The 16,077-nt window shown below is 41.2% G+C and overlaps 2 protein-coding genes across 3 annotated transcripts; both read right to left on the minus strand.

Annotated features, from left to right (window-relative positions):
- Window positions 1–7,313: 7,313 nt before the first annotated feature.
- siva1 (SIVA1, apoptosis-inducing factor) lies at window positions 7,314–11,214 on the minus strand. Its single transcript, XM_029493588.1, has 4 exons — window positions 11,035–11,214; window positions 10,469–10,657; window positions 8,493–8,646; window positions 7,314–7,535 (listed from the first exon to the last, which is right to left on the minus strand). Exons 1-4 carry the CDS (start codon window positions 11,153–11,155, stop codon window positions 7,487–7,489), a joined length of 513 nt encoding a protein of 170 aa, XP_029349448.1. The 5' UTR covers window positions 11,156–11,214; the 3' UTR covers window positions 7,314–7,486.
- A 594-nt stretch (window positions 11,215–11,808) lies between these two features.
- On the minus strand, window positions 11,809–15,716 carry adss1 (adenylosuccinate synthase 1). 2 transcript variants are annotated; one of them, XM_029493576.1, is made up of 13 exons: window positions 15,467–15,716; window positions 14,597–14,699; window positions 14,450–14,512; window positions 14,302–14,352; window positions 14,107–14,173; window positions 13,878–13,985; window positions 13,710–13,791; window positions 13,501–13,627; window positions 13,260–13,414; window positions 12,594–12,718; window positions 12,336–12,433; window positions 12,094–12,243; window positions 11,809–11,977 (listed from the first exon to the last, which is right to left on the minus strand). In XM_029493576.1, exons 1-13 carry the CDS (start codon window positions 15,653–15,655, stop codon window positions 11,925–11,927), a joined length of 1,371 nt encoding a protein of 456 aa, XP_029349436.1. In that variant the 5' UTR covers window positions 15,656–15,716; the 3' UTR covers window positions 11,809–11,924. The 2 variants fall into 2 exon arrangements, with proteins under 2 accessions (XP_029349436.1, XP_029349437.1); XM_029493577.1 differs by having other exon boundaries at window positions 14,302–14,355; window positions 14,447–14,512.
- Between the last annotated feature and the right edge of the window lie 361 nt (window positions 15,717–16,077).

A 16,077-nucleotide genomic window follows, 5' to 3' on the forward strand; every position in this document is an offset into this window, starting at 1 on the left:
AAAGGCTTCACTGACATGGTATTTAAAGCAAACCCTCACTAACCAGAGGGGGAAGGGGGCGGAGAAGGAGACAGGTGGACGTTCAGTGTTTTGTTGAGGGCTTTTGTCAGCGCTGTTTGTTCATCAAAGCTGAGCCATGCAGCAGAATCTACTGACTTTTCTTTCTTTATGAATTAACTTTTCCCATTATTATATCTTTTTACTGTATGTGTGTAAGTTACTACTGATGAAGCTGGAGCCTCTTGTGATGCTAAAGTCCTCGAAAGTATCTTCGGGCAGGAAATGCTTTTTTTTTTTTTTTTTTTTTGTCTCTTCACATAGATGCTATATGAATTTCTTAACAGGGGGTGTAGCACTAAAAGTTCATTATATTTGTCTAATCTGTCCTGAGAAGACTTGATCAGAATTTATTTATTAGTTTGACTTGGTTCAGGGTTTACTTTAGTGTAGTTCTTATTTCTATAAGCTTGACAGACATCGCGTCTTGCCTAGAAATTTTGGTACTCATTAACTGGTGTTGGGGCTGTTTGTTTTATTTTCTCTGTGCAAATCAAGTTACTGTAATTGTATTTTAATATACCGTGTAGAAACCTCTGAGAGATTTGTCACATGGAACATAGAGAAGCACTTGTTTTTAGCATGCATATAGTTTCAACACTATTGTCTAGGCTGCTATTTCTTACTATTTGTATATTTAATGTAAATATATCTTCTATTTATCAAAGTGTTTGTTTTCCATGTGACAACATGTAAGGTCTAGAGAGTCAGGTGTCTTATTAAGACTACAGTCTTTTAAAGTGTCATGTCTTCCCCCGGGGCAATTGGTTCCTTTTTTTTTCATATTCAAAGCGTGATTGGTCTCCACCTCACTACAAATCGGAGTGCTTGAAACCACTCTGACTGCTGTTGTGCCACAGGAAACAGTTGTTCACAAGCGAAGCCACACTGATTCAGCATTGGCTACCTATAGAAATGAGACAATACAAGCATTGTTCCCCACCACCACAGAGTCACAGGTAGTTCTCAAGGGATCATTGTGTATCTCTCTCCTAGCTGTGGGGAGAAAAGCCAGCGCACGTCTCTCTTTGCACTTTTCTGTATTGAATGGAACCCATGGAATGTGAGAAATGTATTTAGCAAAGGGAGACCAAGGAGACTGTAAACAGGTGTATTGTCTGGAGGCATCAAAGACCAACCCCCCTATCCCAGCATGCAGTTTATAAACGCTTCATTGTTCCTGCGTGTGGAGCAGTACCCCAGTGATTTGACTACACATCTATCAAGAGAATATCAGAATTATTAGAGTATTGTCTTCAAAGTATTCGATTGAATAACAACTGGTTGATACTGACACGAGATATTTGGCAGCTGTGAAATAGAGGTCAGATGTAGGTGCTGACTACCTGTGCATTTCAGCACAGACACCCTAAGGGGTTCTATTTAATTTTTCTTCTTTTTTTTTTTTATTTTTATGTTCAATACTGGACAATACAGGACACACACACACACACACACACACACACACACACACAAAATGTGTGATTTGTCAGAATTTTAGGTGGTGGAGGGCACGAAGGAATCCAACCTGTTCTCGCAGAATTATGTGCAATCTGTTTTCATTCTACTCCTTGACCTGCAGTCAGCACTGGAGCTCGGGTTGCTTGTAATTTTTCAAGAAATGTGCTTTGGCTCCCTGTTTACTTGCACATGACAGGTTAATCACTTCAGTTAGTCATCAGAACAATAAATATATTTCAGAGACATTGATGTTGGGTAGTGTTAGTAATGTATATTTAAATTTGAACCCACAGGAATGTAGATTTTGTCTTGTTTGTTGTTGTTGTTTTTGTTTTTTTTTTCCATAAAAGAAATTTCTTTTTGTGGCACAAGTTAAAATCGTTTGATTCTCCAATGTACATGTGTACAGACTTAGACAAACTAATGATATGTGAAAATTTTCTTTCTTTTTATTGTTTGCAGTTTTTATTTATACCTCCAGGATGATCACCAAATGTGCCTTGTAGACACACGAATAGGTGTTGCATCTGGAGAAGGCCTTTTTCTATATTGTACATTTCTGCCCTTGACTGCGATGTCAAAGTTCAAATCACAGCAACAGTGGCCCACTGATGTGAAACCATTCACAGCTGTCGTTCCTGTTTTTTCTATCATATCAAAAAATGTTAAACCACAAAAACTAAAAGTTTCAAGTCCATTTATTACTATTTCATTTAATTTTTGCTGCTTTGTAAGAGATTACATTGGCGATCTGAGATTCTTTGGATCATATTTGTTTGTGACTAAATCTGTTTTGGATGTATTAAACTGAAGACAAGGTGTCTATTTTTCAGCTAGCACTCCTAGGAACTAACAGTCTCTTCCTCAGTTTATGTCACTGTTGAATGTGAAACACTGAGATTTTGATTGTTGAGTCCAACAGAAACAGTGCGACTCCTGACCGAGGGCTATGTTTGCCTAACTCATGCTGTATGATCTAAGTATATAAGTCAAAAAATGACCTATATGCGGATACTGGAATTTTGTCCTCTGCAGGTTACAACTGTGAAATTGTGTATAATCATGAGAAATATTTATTATTGCATTTGCTTCTTGTGCAACATTTGACTGTCTCTGTTTTTAGTTTGGTTATAAAAAAAAAAAAGAAAAATGCTTCTAAATGTCAAACAAAAATCTTTTTAATAGAATTTGTAGAAGTGCCATTAGAATTTAATATAATTTTTTAATAAGAAAAGTATATTTTATAGTAATCAATTGCTTCAGTGTTAGTGGTGTAGAGATTAGAGGACAATCTTTATGCAGAATTGACATTGCTTAGATATTGAGGCAATTTACTTTGATCTATAACTGTATGTGCATTTTCTTTGTTTGCGCTTTTGGAGTGTGCTTGTGTGTGTGTGTGTGTGCTGTGGACATGTGACAATCTTGATTTAGGTCTTCATTAAGATTATGCATAGAATTAAATGGAACAACTTTCTTGGGTTGCGTGGATTTCATTCATTTTGCACCCCCTATCTCCCCACACACACAGTCACACTAGTTTCACACTCGATATGGGTTTTTTGTTAGTTTCAGATTTTTTTTTTTTTTTTTTTAAAGTTGTATGTTATAATCAGACACACATAATCATTAGGATGAAAATAATGGAGAATATTAAAGAGGAGTCCTTGTCTGACATACAGCAGCAACAATCATTTAGATGGGGTATGTGGGCAGCATTGCAATGTGTACAGAGACAACAGAATGTGATAAAACTGCTGGTCTTACCGGCCCTATCCCTCTGTAACCATAAACTAAGCTAAAGGACAGCACCATTTCCAGACAGGGTCCTGACCTGTTGCCAATACTCTCCGAAGGAGATAAACATGGGTTAACAAAGCCGGTTGAATTTTTCACGGAACTATAACGCAACTTCATTAAACTGGCTTTAGCAGACTAAAGCGCACGCGGGCATCTACATAAACATATACCAAATGTGTGAGAGTGTCTTACTAAGGAACTTCATGCCAATTCACTGGACATTTTCAATGGCCAGAGCTTTTAATTATTTCCCCGCTGCAGCATGAAAGAAATCCAGCTGCTCTGCGACGTGATCCCAATGGGGATGTGCTCGGGTTCCCATCACCCTCCCCCCAACCCCAGCTCACCCATTCTGGGAACACCATATAGACACGGGCTTCATCCAACTGCCCCTGCCCCCATCTATCCTACCTCCAGCCCCGCCGCCCCCAAAACCACGGCCCCAAACCTCGCCCTCATCCCACAACTCTATTGTGTGCGTGGGTAGTAGTTCAGCAAGGCTATTGTCTGGCCCAGCTCCCCTGCACGTACTTTATGCACAAACAGACGACACAGTGGCGCTAGCTGGGCAGCTACAACATAAAGAAAACAATGTCCTCCCAAGATCATTCATAAACAGCCTGAACAGCCTCAGCCGGCTCACAGTAAATAAGGGGCCACCTCACACTCTAAACATCCACAGCAGCAGGCCTCAGAGCACTCACTGGCACCAACACCTCACATCTGCCTAACAGGAACCAGGGCTTAGACTGCCTGGTGTGTGTGTGTGTGTGTGTGTGTGTGTGTTTCCTATGGACCAAAACCTTCACATGGAAAGTAGGGGCCATGTGATAGGGCTTAGCTGCAGGGTGATGAGCTGGGATATGTGCAGTGTAATTCGATGGTGTAATAAAACATTCCTCTCCGAAACTCAAAGGGCTGGCTCATTTGGCTGGGAGTGATTTCACGTCCGCGTTTCCGTGTGTCTGTGTGTCTCTGTGTGTGTCTGTGTGTGTTTAGAGGTACTTCAGAGAAGTTGAGAGGAAAGTTGTAAGTGTCCACCACCTCAACAAGGCCAGCGGTGGGAGCCCTTGACCTCTGAAGGGACGGACTGCCAGGGACAGCTGGTGTGGCCTGTGTTTATTTATTTATTTCTTAACAAAAGACAGGTGGTCACACTTGAAAAGGGCACACAAACACAGTCACACATGCGCTTGTGTACAGACAATGCGCACACACACATATGCATGGGTAGTTTTCTTTTTCTCTCTCCATATCAACACACATGCATATGGTTATCATCCACTTAATTTTAGAGGAGCCATTCCTTTGACTTTCAGAAAATCATATTGCTCCCAAGAATAAATAATAATTTAATTCACAACGAAGAATATAAAAGTCTGGTGTAAGAGAGAGAGAGAGAAAAAAAAAAAGACAGCTCAATTAAGGAACATCATTGGCAGCTTATTATCCATACAAGGGATAATGGATGGCAGAATCTGAGCAATGTGTGGCAGATATCAGTCGCTACAAGTGGATAAATACATATCAACTAGTGGTCTCAGACTAGGTTTGCCTTTTTTGGAGTGGCTCGCTCCGACAGTGCCAAGGCAGTGTGTCCTTGGTCCACTGTACAGCTGTCACTTACTCACACTCGTTGACGCATATTTATAGCAGCAACATCACTGGGCTCGACACTCACTGCACTCAGACCACAGCTGGTCCCCAAAAGAATGGGTGAAAGACAAAGCCACGTGCTCCCGCTGGCTGCCTGCAGTTGGTCCTGTCTGGAGCGCTGTGGGTGACGATGTGGCCCCCGTTCTCCTCGCAGACACCCAGCCATACATGTACCAGGGAAAAAGATGAGGGTGGGGTGAACGGGGGTTGAGAGAAAGTACACTGTGCCCTTTTTCTTTCTTTCTTTCTTTCGAGTGTCATTAATGGGAATGTACTGAAAACTCCGGCAGCTGCAGTGAGTACATCAGCATTATTAGCAGAGCGCGGAGGGGGGAGAGGAGGCTAAAAGCATCAACATCCTTCCCTCTACTGAGACCCAAATCAATACAATCAAGATTTTAGATGACACACAGGAAAGTCCACTGCCTGGTCTAACCGTCACCGTGAGGGCTACATTTCCACTGGTGTCTGTTCATTTGTCAGCAGGATTAATCCTCCTCCAAGTACTTGGAGTGAAATGAACTGTTTTGCACTGAACTTGCTGGAGAGATAGGACATGGGGCAGGTCTGGATCAGTTAGTGGGAGTTTTGTCCTTTTCTCTGAAGTCTGGTGTGTTTGCGGGAGTGACGTAGCCTTGGTGGATGTGTGGGCTCCTTTAGTGCACTTCAAGTTGGAAATTGTTTGCTCATAATTTTTTGAGTCTTAGGAGAGAATCAACAGCATGAACTACTTTGACAGTTGCAGAGGAAACATCCATGGATTGGTTGATAACAATGAATGAAGAGGGTATGATTCATAGGATCATATTCTTTATAAATGGCACTCATCTCCACTGTCATGCATTTTGTCCAAAAGACAATAAATTAAACTTTTTGAAGCTATGTTTGATCATTGGAAGCTCAAAAATGACCTTTTTTGACTGATTGGAAAACAAACTTTACCCATTTCTCAGTTAATCAGATAACTGATGTAGAGAAAAGTGATGACACGGATCAAGTCTCCTTCATTGGATGTAACCATAGTGGATTACTTGTTGATTTGACCTATGCTAATGAGGGCAGTGAAAATGAAAGGCCAAGGACACAGGACGACAGACAATTTAGTTAGTAATATTTAATTATAGGGAACTTCTGTACCTTTGGGAGTTATTGCTCCAATAATCCATTGGGGCTTCACATAAGTAATTTCATTATCAGTTCATCTGTTGGTTATCTTTAGACTTTGAGGAGTCTAAAGATTTGGCACAAAGTACCAACCACAGGTTCTAAGAGCCTGGGATGATGCCAGCAGATATCTTCTGTTTCATCCAACAGTCCAACACCCAGATATTCAGTTTGTAATCATTATTCCTACATTTGAGAGGCAGGAAATAATAGAAATTTTGCATTTAACATCAACTAACATTTTTTGGTTTATAAATCTGTTGCAGATGAATTTATAATGGATTTCACAAGTTAATGAAGGATCAAAGTGAAAATGTGTTCTTCAAGAGTAAATGTCTTTCTCTTCACCTTAAATTCTTAAATGCTTTATCAAGAAATGTGCAGACAACCTGACGCCTTTCTAACCAGCAGCTGTCTGTTCACTCAGCCAGAAATCAAATGGTGTCCTCGGACACCAACTGCAGAGCTCCCCAAAGACCAGAGCCACAACTGGGCCACTGAGAAGGGGATGTGACTCAACAGCTCGTGGACACATTTGCACTAAGCTCAAGGCAGTGCACTCATTCAAGCTAATATCTCTAAACACCTCGCCATTTGATTGATTTCTATATCACAATGCTAAACACTTGTGCCACCAAGAATACCCGATCCTGAAACCAGCCATCGATGACGAGTCGCAGCCAAAAGAAAGTGGAGACAACACATCAAGGTCAGTTCCAGCAGCTATGATTGCAGCCAAATTGTCTGCTGCAAAAACCCACAGTTCTGTTCAACCTCTGGGTCGTCTTATTTTAATAAATAAATCTAATAGCAGATTCTCAAGGTCAGCACTGGCTGGTTGGATAGGAATTTCATTATCATTGCCAAGTGTAGACTTAAACTAAAAGGTTGAAAAAGTGCCTCTTTAGCATAGTGGGACAAATTTGTTCATTCACTGAGAACATGGATTGAGTATCACCCTGAATATGGCACAGTCAGTGGAAAGCCTCAGTCGAGACCCCGAAGCGTGCTGCCATCTACTGATGCAGTGACAAACGGGGACCCTTCTGTTACCTTGAAATTGGCTGATGAATTATTGTGCAGACATCTTATTTTGTAATTTTTCATGGTTACTGTACCTCTTAAATGTATCAAAATAAAAAACCTGTCTCAGGATTTCATTCAATACAAAACCATTCAAGTTTATTTCAGTGACTTTAGAAACACATATATACAGGAATACATTTGGATCAAAATAATAAAAAAAGAAGAAAAAAAAAAATCACAGGTATAAAACGCAGTCTTGGTAATATCATGTGAGGACACTACATACACAGTATGTTAAACTCATGATCCTTCCAATCTTCTCTTATCCTGAGCAACTGCAGCACAGTACTTCATCATATCGCCTGCTATAACTGTGGAAAAAGGAAAAGATTCAATTGACTGTGCAGAATGACTTCACAGCTCAAAGTCCTTGTCTTGCTCAGCGGTACTCGGGCACTTGGACATTCTGATAGAAGCCACTAGAGCTACTTATGCAAAACACACAATGACCATACAGTGTAGTGAACATAATTCACAAGTTTCCCTCCATATTCTCCATCTTTTCAGCATAAATGGACATCTCCTACAGACTTGAAAGACATGTATAATTTATGTATACTAAAAGATGAACAAGATGCAGTGTTGCTTCCTGCTTCCATTGCCTTCAGATGCCTAAACCTCCAGAAGAACTTAATGGAGCCAAAGCTGATAAGGAGCCACAGGGTGCAGGGTTGAGTGTGGTCTTTTTTTTTTTTTCCTTTAAATCATGTCTATTGATTATTATGGATATCTAATTTCAAATACAAGGAAACGACAGGACTTTTTTTGGCCCACTGACATTAATGAACATCTGCAGTCCAGCTCGATTCACACAATACATGGTGGAAGCACAGGAAAAATGCCTTTCATACTAGATGAAGAACAGCTTGTGCTGTATAAACATGTCTTTAATGGCAAATAGAGTGCTTCTGACTGACAACTAATTAACCTCAGTATGCAGTCTAATTGTTTATAGGGATCTAACGAAACCTTGTATCTCAGTTCTGGAGAAAGAGAGGAAGAAAAAAAAGCTACAGTGGATTCCAGCTAAGGATGCACACCGATATATTGAAGGTCACAGTATTTCTGATTGTATTAGGCAACACACAAGTCATTTTAATTCAACATTACAAATTAATGTGCAGGAGAGGTGAAGCTTTGGAGATCAGCATAGTTGTAGTTAAAAAAATTCAAGAGCTAATAGGAAAATTATATAAATATAGATACTGCTCCATTAATATTGAGGCACTTTGGAAACTGGATCAAAAGGAAATCAAAATGTGACTCACTCTATGATGGTGCAGAAAGAGCAGCAGTGGCTTGAACAGCTTGAGCACTGGCGGGTACAGGAGGAACAAGCTGGACGGTCACACTGGGAGCATGGTGCCCTGGACCCCTGGCTCCTTTGACACACACAGCAGCCTGCAGGAGCCGGCAGTGCACCTAGATGCAGAGCACACATCTATAAAGCCACCTAAATAGCATGTGGCAAATCACCTCAGTTAGAGTAACCAAACTGACTGGTCAAACCTACGATAACACTGACATCTGCTGGTGAAAAGGAGCAACTGAACTTTAGTATTTTAAAAAGATGTTTTAAAAATCATCTGAGAAAATTACTTTAATTTGTCAGTTTGTAAGCAAAACCTCCGAGCGTCCCATCCCTAAGATCCTTCTCTGGTAAATTTATGAAATGTCACCAGATCACATAAGATTTAACACACATTTGCTATGAATTACTTTTGTAGAGTCTCTTTTACACCCAGCATAGACATGAGAAGTTGCATATTAATCAATAACTCGTCACATGTGCATCTGATCACCTGACTAATTTTCAATCCAAGAAAAAGATTGTTCTTGTCAGCAGTGTGGGAAAGCTTTTTTGTCGTGAATGCCTACAGTCAAGCCCTACAGTGACTTCCTTCCCAAGTCATTTTACAGCCAACTGAGAGGTCGAGAAATGTGTATGATGCACTGCTGGTTGATACAGAGAAACAGATTTATGAATTTTAGTTTATTTTTAATACAAGTTTCTATTAGTATAAAACACACAAGCTACAGCATTCTTCTGATATAGTGATATGCATGTCTGATGGAGAAGTATACACAGTATTGGCATATGTATCAACATATGAAAGCAGCCCACAAAAATTACAGCTACCCTTGCTTTCCTCCCACCTGAGTGCAGGTTAGTCAGTGTTTTTTTTTTTTTTCCTAACCTACCTCCTACTATGCCCATGTGACCCCAAACCTCCGTATTGGCATGGCAACAGGACATCAAAATAAACAGTACCAAAACCAATGCGTGGCTCTTACACTTTTCATCACACTGACATAAGTAGATGTTGTGGATTTAGTTATAATAATCTTTCCAACAATTTTATGGGTGCATGTTCACTACAGTTGGATAATGCACTCTGTGAGGTCTTACCGTTGTGTGTGTGCCTCAAGGGATCCTCTTTTATAGATTCTGTCAGGGTGCTTTGAAAGACCCCACTACTTTTCTGGGATGCAGCTCATAACAGCTAGGTTTATTAAGTGTCAATCTCTCTTTTGGATTCAACGTAACTAATATTTTTCCATTTCAGTGGCTCCATTCCGCTCTTTCATAGGTTTCAAGGTTTTCTGCACCGCATTGTATTGACTTTACTTATTTTGGTACCAGGTACCTCTTTTTTTGTCTGACAGCAGTGTCTATTGTGATGTCATCTTCAACACAACACATTGTAGCCTATTTAAGGGATATTAAACATAGAAAATGGTGTGCCTCTTTATTTGATCTGTGTCGTTTTGTTGACATTCACCTATAAGTATGGCACCCCAAATTGAGAGGCTATAGTGTGTGAGCTACAATTTCTTAACTTTAAAACATTGTGCGTTTGTTGTGATCATATAGAAGTGACAATTCTCAGACCAGTCTGTCTGCTCAGTTAGTAATTTGCAGTATTTAAACGCTACCCTCTATCACTTCTGCTCACTTGGAATTGCAGATGAGGTGATACCTGAAATGTAGCAGATACCATTTTCAACTTTTTGCCAAACTAAGACTAAAAGAGGTATATAATAACAGCTGCTGTTTTCTGCACCACTAGGCCTCACAGCAGACTAGTTGTAAGAAACAGAAGGATGAACGCTCGGTCTGCTGCTGTGTTTAATTGCTACTGAGGTCACATGCATGAAGTTGTAAGAGCTGATTTTCCGTTCAGCTGTCAAGTGATGCAATTTCTGGGATGCGTCAGTAACCATCCTTTGACTTGGCGCTCACCTGGTGCAACGTTTGCTTTGGTCAGTCTCCCATCATGCCCAATCAGTGTCTGTCCTTTCAGCAGTGTCTGGCTACATGCAGGTGTCTCAACTTGTCCAGGTGGCCTCGGGTTTGTGCACTTCTCCTCTCCAGTCCATATTTTACCCATCACAGCCTTGGCACCGGTGAAGAGCAAACCTTTCGTCTTTTCTGTGAGGGGAAAAAAAAGAGCCACTTGTGATGAAATGATTTGTGACCAGGGGAACTGATGTTTACAGCATATCAATAGCAATCTGATTGTACTCTGTCGTTTTCACTCCGCAGTAATGGCAAATACTGTGAATACTTTTATTCAACAGTTACATTTCAGGTTTCTACGGTCAAAGTGCCAAACTAACGAAAGGGCGTGAATTTCATACGACTAGCCGTCGTATGAACGAATGACCAAACTGTAGCAAGGCAACTATTTCAAAAATCTTCTGAGTTTTGTTGGAAACCTACAGTCTCTGCTCAAGTTACGCAAACAAGCGTTTGTGTGCTTTGACGCAGCTAACGCTGCAGCGCTGCCTCGGCTAACATGTACTCACCGTAGATTTCTTGCCTGTGTTTGTGCCCAAAGACACCGTAATTATTCAATTCCTGTTGTCCTATGTGTATTTTGTATTGAGAGGAGAAAGTTTCTGGGAAAGGACACGCTCTTTTTGGCATTTTTGCAGCCGAAAAACATCAGCCTTGATCCTTTACGACGAGCCACTTGTTTGTTGCGGGAAAAGTAGCAACGGATGCAGTGAGGAGCCAATCACACGCGTTCTTCACTATCACGTGAGGGAGCAGAGCCAATCCGACACCTGCTCGGCTTTCACGTGACGTTTGGCTTCGCCATTAAACTTTCCCAGCATTGTGTTGCCTTCAGGGGTTGAGGTGAGTGTTGTTTTTTCCAATTTAAATTCAGATTTCAATAGTTGGAGGATTAAAAGAGCATATAAAGGAAAAATGCACATTTTCTCATCATATTAATTTTGATTATATTAGTAAAGTTTTCTCTCGTGATAAAATGATCTACATATTCACAATGAACACAACATGTATGGTTTATGGACTACTCATTCAACTGATCATATTTACTTTACATAAAATCATTCCTTATAATATATAATCCTTATAATATCCCATATAATCAATCCTTGGAAATCAAAGTGATCTGCAGAGTGCCCACCATGGATTGATTTATTTTTATTTTAAAACATTTATGCTGCTTTAGTTGGTGACATGGTTATAGGTTGACACCTCTGGTATAACTAAAATCTAATAATTGTTATCATAAAAGAATAGGCTTTTTTGCCAGCAACAAAACAAACATATCCAAGACCTATATATCATGTTTATTAGACTGTGGAAGAGATCTTTTAGGTGATGAAAATATGCCACTTGTGCCGCATTAACTGTGCGTCCATCAAGGCAAGGTGAAGTTCTCCCTTTAGAACATCTGGATCATGCACTCTCTGGACTTTCCAACACCAACCCACTTGACTAAATGGAAAAAAAAAAAGATACAGAGCAAGATTAGACAAGTAGAAAAAACTGCGTAAGTCACATTTTTCTGGTTTTGTTGGTGTTTGTTGATAGTTATTTTGTGTGAAACATACTGGGAACTCCAATGTGGTTCTCAATGAAGCGGATGTAGTTTTGTGCCTTGGCTGGGAGGTCGTTCCACTTCCTGGCTGCAGATGTATCCGTCTTCCAACCAGGGAAGGTCTCATACTCAACTTCCACTTTTTGCAAAACGTCCATGTTGGCTATAATTATAAGAGATCGGCTATTAACATTCGCTCCTACAAAAATATTATCAATTAACTTATATGGATTCCTATGTGACATTGTAAATTACCTGGGAAATGGGGAATTCTTTTTCCGTTCAGTTTGTAGGCAACTCCAACTTTAATTTCATCCAGCACATCCAGAATGTCAAGTTTTGTCAGGGCAATGCTGCAAGAGAAGTACCATACTATTAGTGAGGTAGGTGCTCATCAAGCAATGACTAATAATTAATGTGGAAGGAAATAAATTTGCCTGTATAGGTACATTTGCTGCATTTAAAAACATAATGATCCCAAAAAACTTTTCTTAAAGTGGAATAGCCACTCACGCTGTGAAGCCGTTGATCATATGAGCATATCTGACAATGACAAGATCCAACCAGCCGCAACGTCGCTTTCTCCCTGTGGTTACACCCACCTCATGACCCCTCGTCTGCAGCAGCTCCCCTACTGCCTACAATGAACCACAAAGAATATCCTTAACTGTTACTTCACCATTCATATTCTTACAATGTAAGTCCAACATTAAGGAAAGCCTTTAGCAAGCTAAATATATGCAATTACTAATTATATAAACAGTAGAATAAAATGTCACAAGGGCTTGGAGATAAAGTTTTAACATCTTGACCTATGTCTCTATCGTCAGATCCCGTGACAAGTAACACAACCCCAGAACACACAGTAAATATATCTTGAACCCGGGCTCTGACCCTAAATTTATCCCTGTGAACATGTGACCTGCATCAGAGGTAAAGATTGTGTGAGCCCGTCAACCACAAAATTTGACAGCTGCACTCGCCCAGCAAACACAAACCATGCCCTTTCCTCCTCCAGTCCTGCTGCTTGTGTGTCAGTCCAATTATCACAAACACACTGTATGTGTTGAAGTCATCAGTATCAGTGTGTTACATAACATACCATGTGTCTCTTCCTCATACAATAAAATGGCCGAGGAAGCACACCACACATAATAGCAAGTATCATCGAGCACCTACGTTGAGTTGTTCTGTGGGGAAAGCTCCAATTCCCACCCTGGTGGTGTAGGCCTTCGCTACACCAAACACATCACCAATATTCAGAGGAGGGATGCCAAGACCAGTGCATGCCCCGCCCACTGTGCAGTTTGATGACGTCACGAAAGGATAAGTTCCTAGAGAGAAATATTATATAAATACACAAAAAACTAAAAAATAAATATAAAATAATACAACATCCATTTGATGTTGCAGGCCCTACCAAAGTCAATGTCGAGCAGAGCAGCATTGGCCCCTTCAACCAGAATTTTCTTTGGAGAACCATGAAGAGCTTCATACATGTAATAGACCCCATCTCTCACCATCGGCCGCAATCTCTCAGCGTATTCCTGCATGAAACATGACAGCAGAAATATATATAGGTTTGTTTTATTGGAAATACATTAAATGCTCCCTCTGATCAGGTACTACCTTTAGTTTTTTCAGTTGGTCTTCGACGTCAACTGTCAAGGATGGATACATGGACTGGTACTGGTGGACGAGGTTCTTGAATCTGGAAGCAGCAAGGAAGTCGTGAATCATGTCACAACTCGCCATGATACCATTTAACTTTGTATGCCATTTGTTTCTCAACTCCACCTAGTAGAGAAGTCCTTAAAGTCACCCAGGAGGTCACATACACGGAGGCCAGTGCGAGATGCTTTGCTAGAATATGCAGGTCCAATGCCCTTCTTGGTTGTTCCAATGCTGTCAATGTAAAAAGGGGGATTACTGTAGGTTTTGCATATCTTTTATCTTTAGGCGAAATTCTGAGCGATCTGGCTCCTTCTAAAGCCACGCCGACCCACATTGCCTTCCCTACCCTTACTTCTTTCCTTCTTGTGCTTGTCTTTCAGTTTCCTGTAAGCCATCGACCACCTGGTGGAAATCAAAAACTGCAGAGAGAGAGAAAACAGTTCAATAAAGCAGAGCCTTTTCACACTTCAAAGTGTCTTAAGTATCTGAAGCCGCACATATTTTATTAAAATAAAACCCTACAGAAATCTTCAGTAAAGGAACATACCAATGTGAGCTCTGTCTGAGACTATCAGTCTCTTCTCCCATCCTTTCAGGCCTGGTCAGTGAACAGAAATTACACTGACGTGAGTACACGCCAATTTATCCTTACATTAATAGCCCACATCACGTGGGAAGTGTGTTTTTGTTATTACCCTTTTTTTCATTTTTATCGCCTTCCTCAAACAGGCCAGGTAAATGTATGACCACTCCATTACCTACAAGAGCAAAAGAGATTGTTGACTGTAGACTCGGTAGACTTGAAGTGATGATCTACATTGACTGCAGATCAAAGCCCTTACCGATAAGTGATATGCTTTTAGGGTTGATGATTCCACTTGGGAGAAGGTGGAAGTCGTACTCCTTTCCATCCACTACCACTGTGTGTCCTGCGTTGTTGCCGCCCTGTAAATCAAAGCAGGGTGCTCACTTTGAACATGTACAACAGCCAGCTTTTTGGGAATAATATCAGTAAAGCAGGCAGAATCACCTGAGATGATGCCGCAACATGCAGGTGCATATCTTATTTTGGCAAGCCACCCTCTTCCCAATTCAAAAAGCTTTTCCAGCACCTATTTTAACAGACTTGGCTGCCACTGGTGGATGCGCCACTCTAAGGCCTGGCCTTCTCACGTATCAAGCCACCCTGAGAATGTGACCTCGCTCCAGGCTAGTGGGAGGGGCTCTCAAGCCTCCAGAACACAGGGTCCCAGTCCTGTCAGTGCAGTTAGTGCAACACACCAACTGTTGGCAGGTCTCACTGAGTGTCCATCCCCTCGCCGCTGTGACCTCTGATTTCTGACCTGAGTCTTATGTTTCTGTTGCAAGGGGACAGACCCTAACCTGCCAGGAGCTCTCCTGTGATCAGGCAGGAAGAGAAACTTTCAAATCAGGGATAAGAACTAACAAAGAATTCAGGCATGTGTTAACATTATTGGTATTTGGCATGTAGCCCATCTGAAAAAAAAAAAAGTGGGCTGAATGACAGTCCGCCTAATCTGTCATGGACATCCACAGTCCTGATAGTCAGAAGGCTTCCCTCCTACATATATTCTGTTCTCCACAGAGCACGGTGTTTTCACTCTGCGCACCTGTTGCGCACAATCCAAGGGACACGCTCAGGACTTTCCACAAGAATAAACCTTTCAGCATGAAGACGGCCCAACATTTACCTGACATCTGCAGACAACGTCCGCCTCGGTGGCCAGTAAATCCACGACTTTCCCTTTGCCCTCATCTCCCCACTGCGCTCCGAGCACCACCGTCACTTTGTTGCCCATGTCGTTGCGCAACCGCTTCGGCCCGGCGGCGGCGGGCTGGCCGGTGTTTTTGTGGTCTTTCGCCGACCAGGAGAGCGACATGGCGGCAGTAGTGGCGATGGCTCGAGTCCGCCCGCCTCAAGAAGACTAAAGCGTCTACAAGAGAGGCATTGCCATATGTGTAACTTCATAGCCGATGATGTCAGAGCCAGACGCGCACTCACACACTGCTGCGTCCCTCTGCGGGATGGTTGTCTCTAAGGCAGCTGAGGATCAGAGCAAACAGGCTGAACATTGACCGCCATCGAGTCCACTGATCACTGTTTAAAATACACAACCAAGTCAATGAGTGGCCTTATCAAAAGGGCTGATAATGATTAAAAAAAAAATAAAAGATTAACAATAATGCACTTTTATTAAAACTGGTACAACATTAAAAGTTACAATCCGTTATATTCCGTCTTTATATTTCCTCTTAGAGATCATCTGATTAGTATGTAAAGAAATTAACACATCATTCCAGA

This window comes from Echeneis naucrates, chromosome 22 (genome assembly GCF_900963305.1).
Source record: "Echeneis naucrates chromosome 22, fEcheNa1.1, whole genome shotgun sequence".
Classification (NCBI taxonomy): Eukaryota; Metazoa; Chordata; class Actinopteri; order Carangiformes; family Echeneidae; genus Echeneis; species Echeneis naucrates.